At 50.7% G+C, this 7025-nt stretch overlaps 2 protein-coding genes across 3 annotated transcripts in view; one reads left to right on the forward strand and one right to left on the reverse strand.

Annotated features, from left to right (window-relative positions):
• Positions 1-4951, reverse strand: part of LOC138681618 (dihydroxyacetone phosphate acyltransferase-like) — a 258128-nt gene extending 253177 nt beyond the window's left edge. Inside the window, exon 1 of one of the 2 annotated variants that reach the window (XM_069769275.1) lies at positions 4557-4951. In XM_069769275.1, coding sequence (XP_069625376.1) covers positions 4557-4589 — 33 coding nt within the window. In that variant the 5' untranslated portion in view covers positions 4590-4951. The remainder of the gene's footprint in view (positions 1-4556) is intronic. The other variant, XM_069769276.1, reaches the window with a different exon arrangement.
• Positions 674-4232, forward strand: LOC138680736 (trichohyalin-like). Its single transcript, XM_069768013.1, has 3 exons — positions 674-1011; positions 1238-1586; positions 1620-4232. The coding sequence occupies exons 1-3, from the start codon at positions 674-676 to the stop codon at positions 4230-4232; spliced, it is 3300 nt and encodes a 1099-aa protein (XP_069624114.1).
• Positions 4952-7025: the final 2074 nt, after the last annotated feature.

Raw genomic sequence — 7025 nt, forward strand, 5'->3', positions numbered from 1 at the left:
TGGAGAGAGTAGGAGCAACAACAAAAGGAGCAGCACAGAAGCTACATAAGGAATGGCAGGCATACATAAGTAATCAGACCAAAGGAAATTAACTGTCCCTGGAGTGAGGGTACCAGAGTTACATAAACACTATTAAAGTCCATATCCCCTAAGTGCACAGTGCTGAGATAGAACGATGGGCTAGATATAGTGCTAGAGACATTATTGTGAAAAGTAATGTAAGTAAAGAGGTGTTAAATGATTACCTGAGTCATGCAATGGTGCGAGTGATGCTACGCGCGTTTCGGCGGCATGCCATCTTCAGGGGAAGTGGCATCAATGACGATCGGTATTTCCTTATACATCCCCATTACCCAATCAGAGTGCATAAATTAGCAATTGTACAATGGCTGTATCAGAAGCAAGTTTCCGTTGGTCTGATTACTTATGTATGCCTGCCACTCGTGGTGCCACTTGTTATTTAGCTTATTACCATGCACCTTTGTGGTCCACTATGTTTTAGAACATTTTTTATTTAAATATATAAGAAACATTGTGTTTTAAACAGTTCCAGAAACAGAGGAAGCAGCGGGAGGAGCAGCAACTGGAGGAGTAACAGAAGGAGGAGCAACCGCAGCTGCAGCAACAGAAGGAGCAGCAACGGCAGCTGCAGCAACAGAAGGATCAGCAACGGATGCTGCAGCAACAGAAGGATCAGCAACGGGAGCTGCAGCAACAGAAGGATCAGCAACAGGAGCTGCAGCAACAGAAGGATCAGGAACGTGAGCTGCAGCAACAGAAGGATCAGCAACGGGAGCTGCAGCAACAGATGGATCAGCAACGGGAGCTGCAGAAACAGAAGGATCAGCAATGGGAGCTGCAGCAACAGAAGGAGCAGCAACTGGAGCTGCAACAACAGAAGGATCAGCAACAGGAGCTGCAGCAGCAGAAGGACCAGCAATGGATGCTGCAGCAACAGAAGGATAAGCAACGGGAGCTGCAGCAACAGAAGGAGCAGCAACTGGAGCTGCAGCAATAGAAGGATCAGCAACGAGAGCTGCAGCAACAGAAGGATCAGCAACGGGAGCTGCAGCAACAGAAGGATCAGCAACGGGAGCTGCAGCAACAGGAGCTGCAGCAACAGAAGGAGCAGCAACTGGAGCTGCAGTAACAGAAGGATCAGCAACAGGAGCTGCAGCAGCAGAAGGACCAGCAACGGATGCTGCAGCAACAGAAGGATAAGCAATGGGAGCTGCAGCAATGGGAGCTGCAGCAACAGAAGGAGCAGCAACGGGAGCTGCAGCAATAGAAGGATCAGCAACGGGAGCTGCAGCAGCAGAAGGAGCAGCAACGGGAGCTGCAGCAACAGAAGGAGCAGCAACTGGAGCTGCAGCAACAGGAGCAGCAACGGGAGCTGCAGCAACAGAAGGAGCAGCAACTGGAGCTGCAAGAACAGAAGGATCAGCAACGGGTGCTGCAGCAGCAGAAGGATCAGCAACGGGAGCTGCAGCAATGGAAGGATCAGAAAACGGGAGCTGCAGCAACAGAAGGATCAGCAACGGGAGCTGCAGCAACAGAAGGAGCAGCGGGAGGAGCAGCAACTGGAGGTGTAACAGAAACAGGAGCAACTGGAGCTGCAGCAACAGAAGGAGCAGCAATGGGAGCTGCAGCAACAGAAGGATCAGGAACGGGAGCTGCAGGAACAGAAGGATCAGCAACGGGAGCTGCAGCAACAGAAGGATCAGCAATGGGAGCTGCAGGAACAGAAGGATCAGCAACGGGAGCTGCAGGAACAGAAGGATCAGCAACGGGAGCTGCAGCAACAGAAGGATCAGGAACGGGAGCTGCAGGAACAGAAGGATCAGCAACGGGAGCTGCAGCAACAGAAGAATCAGCAACGAGAGCTGCAGCAACAGAAGAATCAGCAACGGGAGCTGCAGGAACAGAAGAATCAGCAACGGGAGCTGCAGGAACAGAAGGATCAGCAACGGGAGCTGCAGCAACAGAAGGATCAGGAACGGGAGCTGCAGGAACAGAAGGATCAGCAACGGGAGCTGCAGCAACAGAAGAATCAGCAACGAGAGCTGCAGCAACAGAAGGATCAGCAACGGGAGCTGCAGGAACAGAAGAATCAGCAACGGGAGCTGCAGGAACAGAAGGATCAGCAACGGGAGCTGCAGCAACAGAAGGATCAGGAACGGGAGCTGCAGGAACAGAAGGATCAGCAACGGGAGCTGCAGGAACAGAAGGATCAGCAACGGGAGCTGCAGCAACAGAAGGATCAGGAACGGGAGCTGCAGGAACAGAAGGATCAGCAACGGGAGCTGCACCAACAGAAGGATCAGCAAAGGGAGCTGCAGGAACAGAAGGATCAGCAACGGGAGCTGCAGGAACAGAAGGATCAGGAACGGGAGCTGCAGGAACAGAAGGATCAGGAACGGGAGCTGCAGGAACAGAAGGATCAGCAACGGGAGCTGCAGCAACAGAAGGATCAGCAACGGGAGCTGCAGCAACAGAAGGATCAGGAACGGGAGCTGCAGGAACAGAAGGCTCAGCAACGGGAGCTGCAGCAACAGAAGGATCAGCAACGGGAGCTGCAGGAACAGAAGGATCAGCAACGGGAGCTGCAGCAACAGAAGGATCAGGAACGGGAGCTTCAGGAACAGAAGGATCAGCAACGGGAGCTGCAGCAACAGAAGGATCAGCAACGGGAGCTGCAGGAACAGAAGGATCAGCAACGGGAGCTGCAGCAACAGACGGATCAGCAATGGACGCAGAGGGAGGAGCAGCAACTGAAGGATCAGGAACGGGAGCTGCAGGAACAGAAGGATCAGCAACGGGAGCTGCAGCAACAGAAGAATCAGCAACGAGAGCTGCAGCAACAGAAGGATCAGCAACGGGAGCTGCAGGAACAGAAGAATCAGCAACCGGAGCTGCAGGAACAGAAGGATCAGCAACGGGAGCTGCAGCAACAGAAGGATCAGGAACGGGAGCTGCAGGAACAGAAGGATCAGCAACGGGAGCTGCACCAACAGAAGGATCAGCAAAGGGAGCTGCAGGAACAGAAGGATCAGCAACGGGAGCTGCAGGAACAGAAGGATCAGGAACGGGAGCTGCAGGAACAGAAGGATCAGGAACGGGAGCTGCAGGAACAGAAGGATCAGCAACTGGAGCTGCAGCAACAGAAGGATCAGCAACGGGAGCTGCAGCAACAGAAGGATCAGGAACGGGAGCTGCAGGAACAGAAGGATCAGCAACGGGAGCTGCAGCAACAGAAGGATCAGCAACGGGAGCTGCAGGAACAGAAGGATCAGCAACGGGAGCTGCAGCAACAGAAGGATCAGGAACGGGAGCTGCAGGAACAGAAGGATCAGCAACGGGAGCTGCAGCAACAGAAGGATCAGCAACGGGAGCTGCAGGAACAGAAGGATCAGCAACGGGAGCTGCAGCAACAGACGGATCAGCAACGGGAGCTGCAGCAACAGAAGGATCAGCAACGGGAGCTGCAGGAACAGAAGGATCAGCAACGGGAGCTGCAGCAACAGAAGGATCAGCAACGGGAGCTGCAGGAACAGAAGGATCAGCAACGGGAGCTGCAGGAACAGAAGGATCAGCAACGGGAGCTGCAGCAACAGAAGGATCAGGAACGGGAGCTGCAGGAACAGAAGGATCAGCAACGGGAGCTGCAGCCACAGAAGAATCAGCAACGAGAGCTGCAGCAACAGAAGAATCAGCAACGGGAGCTGCAGGAACAGAAGAATCAGCAACGGGAGCTGCAGGAACAGAAGGATCAGCAACGGGAGCTGCAGCAACAGAAGGATCAGGAACGGGAGCTGCAGGAACAGAAGGATCAGCAACGGGAGCTGCAGCAACAGAAGAATCAGCAACGAGAGCTGCAGCAACAGAAGGATCAGCAACGGGAGCTGCAGGAACAGAAGAATCAGCAACGGGAGCTGCAGGAACAGAAGGATCAGCAACGGGAGCTGCAGCAACAGAAGGATCAGGAACGGGAGCTGCAGGAACAGAAGGATCAGGAACGGGAGCTGCAGCAACAGAAGGATCAGGAACGGGAGCTGCAGGAACAGAAGGATCAGCAACGGGAGCTGCAGCAACAGAAGGATCAGCAACGGGAGCTGCAGCAACAGAAGGATCAGCAACGGGAGCTGCAGCAACAGAAGGATCAGGAACGGGAGCTGCAGCAACAGAAGGATCAGCAATGGACGCAGAGGGAGGAGCAGCAACTGAAGGAGTAGCAGCAGGAGCAGTAACGGGAGCTGCAGGAGGAGCAGAACCATGAGGAGCAGCAGAGCCTGCAGCTACAGGATATCTGTGGCATAACCCCAAGAGGTCTCTTCACCCATCACTTAGCAACCTGCCTGGTGAGGAACACAGCCAGAATGGAGGTGTCATCATTCCCAGACACCGAGTTCCCACGGACCAGGCTGTGGACCGCTAACACTGGTGCCGAAAGTCACAGAACACGAGCGGCCTCTGGAGAGTCCTATTAACCCCGTCCTCGCTGCCCTGCATCTCTCCGCCACAGTGCTGCTACTGCTGGAATGCCGGCGCAGACTTACTAAGCAGAGCTTCCCCATCACTGGCCCCGCCATGATCCCAGCGATCCGCTCGTCACCGCTTCCAGCTGCCGTTACAGGAAGGTGCAGGGAGCAGACGCGGCCATTACACGGGAGACGTCCCGGAGCTGCCACCGCCCGCAGGCACGATAGATACTGACTGACTGCAGCATAATCTCCCTAATCTGGATTCCGGTCAGAGTCTACGGAAGCCGGGCAAAGTCTCAATTGCTCCACAGAGTGTGTCCGTGCCCTGCCTGGAGCAGGCTGCCTGGCACAGTGCTGCTGGTCACTGTAGTGCCCCGCTCAGGGCGGACCGTGATCTCTAGAGTCTGCTCCACGCTGGTCTCTCAGGTGATTGGTGCCAGTGTTTTCTTCCTCACTGCTTGTGTTTGGGCAGAAATGAGGGCACGGTTACCTACAGTGTTATTTCACGGGTGCCCAGTGCTCGGGGCAAGTATGTTATGCCCACTAACCCACGGTCCCTGACACCAGGTCAGTATTCACCCCTTATTGGCCGAGCACAGCAGAGGTGGGCAAATATTATTCCCACGTGAAAGAACCTGATTGTTGTGGAGGGAGCGGAATTCTGCTCAGGCTTATTATTATTATTCATTTTATCGTTTAACCCTTTACCCCCGAGCCTGTTGTCTCCTTCCTGACCAGGCCAATTTTTACAATTCTGACCAGCATCACTTTATGTGGTAATAACTCTGAAATCTTCACCATATCCGGTGATTCTGAGAATGTTTCGCGACATATTGTACTTTGTGATAGTGGTAATATTTCGTCAATATGAATTGCGTTTATTTGTGAAATAAAAACAGGAATTTGGTGGAAATCTTGCAATTTTCAATCTTTTATTTCTTATGTCCTTAAAATAAAGAGTCATATCGCACAAGATAGTTTATATATATTCGCCAGTTTGGACTGCCGGCCGCTGTCCCAGAATCCCATAAGGCACCGCGGCAGTGTCACTTGCGCAGGCGCAGTTCGTGGCCGCAAGGCAAAAATGCAGAGGGATGATGTAGAACAGATATGTTAGAAAGCACAAACGGTGTGAGACATGTCCACTGCTCCTGTCAGCACCACTAAGCATAACATTTCACCGCACTCCCGATGCGATAGCATCCAGCCTATTTCTAGTAAATGATATTTCCCACATGTCAACTTTACATCAGCACAATTTTGGAAACAATTTTTTTTTGCTAAGAAATTGTAAGGGTTGACCAGCGATCATGTTTCCAACAAAATGTAAAAAAACCTTTTTTTAGGGACCACATCACATTTGAAGTGACTTTGAAGGGCGTATATGACAGAAAATACCCAAAAGTGACACCATTCTAAAAACTGCACCCCTCAAGGTGCTCAAAACCACATTCAAGAACTTTATTAACCCTTCCGGTGATTCACAGGAACTAAAGCAGCGTGAATGGAAAAAAAATGAACATTTTAACTTTTTTCACAAAAATTTTCATTTTAGACCAATTTTTATTTTTCACAAGGGTAACGGGGGAAAATGGACCAAACAAATTCTTGTGCAATTTCTTTTGAGCATTCCGATACCCCATATGTGGAGAAACCCATTGTTTGGGCACACAGCAAAGCTCAGAAGGGAAGGAGTGCCATTTGACTTTATGAATGTAGGTGACACAAGTCACACAATTTTGGAAACCAGACCCCTCAGGGAACTTATCTAGATGTGTATTGAGCACCTTGAACGCCAGGTGCTTCACAGAAGTTTATAACATTGAGCTGTGAAAATAAAAAAATCAAATTTTTCCCACAAAAATGTTTTTTAGCCCCAAATTTTTCATTTTCATAAGGGTATCAGGAGAAATTTCTCCAGAGCATGCTGATACCTCGTATGTGGGGGAAATCTACTGTTTGGGTGCACGGCAGGGCTTGGAAGTGAAGGAGCACCATTTGACTTTGCATGTAAAATTTACTGGAATAATTAGCGGACGCCATGTCACGCTTGGAGAGCCCCTGATGTGCCTAAACAGTGAAAAAAAACACAAGTGACACCATTTTGGAAACTAGACCCCTTATGGAATGTATTTAGATGTGTATTAAAGGGAACCTGTCACCTGAATTTGTCGGGATCGGTTTTCGGTCATATGGGCGGAGTTTTCAGGTGTTTGATTCACCCTTTCCTTACCCGCTGGCTGCATGCTGGCTGCAATATTGTATTGAAGTTCATTCTCTGTCCTCCGTAGTACACGCCTGCGCAAGGCAATCTTGCCAATCATATGACCGAAAACCGGTCCCGCCAAATTCAGGTGACAGGTTCCCTTTAAGCACTTTGAATTTTCAGGTGCTTCACAGAAGTTTACAATGTTGAGCCATGAAAATAAAAAAATAAAAAATCAAATTTTTCCCACAAAAATATTTTTAGCCCCCAATTTTGTACTTTTACAAGAGTAACAGGAAAAAGTGGACCCCAAAGTTTGTTGTGCAATTTCTCTTGAG

The sequence above is a fragment of the Ranitomeya imitator genome, chromosome 5 (assembly GCF_032444005.1).
Source record: "Ranitomeya imitator isolate aRanImi1 chromosome 5, aRanImi1.pri, whole genome shotgun sequence".
NCBI lineage: Eukaryota > Metazoa > Chordata > Amphibia > Anura > Dendrobatidae > Ranitomeya > Ranitomeya imitator.

Coding starts and splice junctions, on each gene's coding strand:
- LOC138680736 (XM_069768013.1), top strand. CDS start 674: ATGCTGCAGCAACAGAAGGATCAGCAACGGGAGCTGCAGCAACAGAAG. Junction 1,012..1,237: donor GAGCAGCAACTGGAGCTGCA/GCAATAGAAGGA, acceptor TGGGAGCTGCAG/CAATGGGAGCTGCAGCAACA. Junction 1,587..1,619: donor GGGAGGAGCAGCAACTGGAG/GTGTAACAGAAA, acceptor CTGGAGCTGCAG/CAACAGAAGGAGCAGCAATG.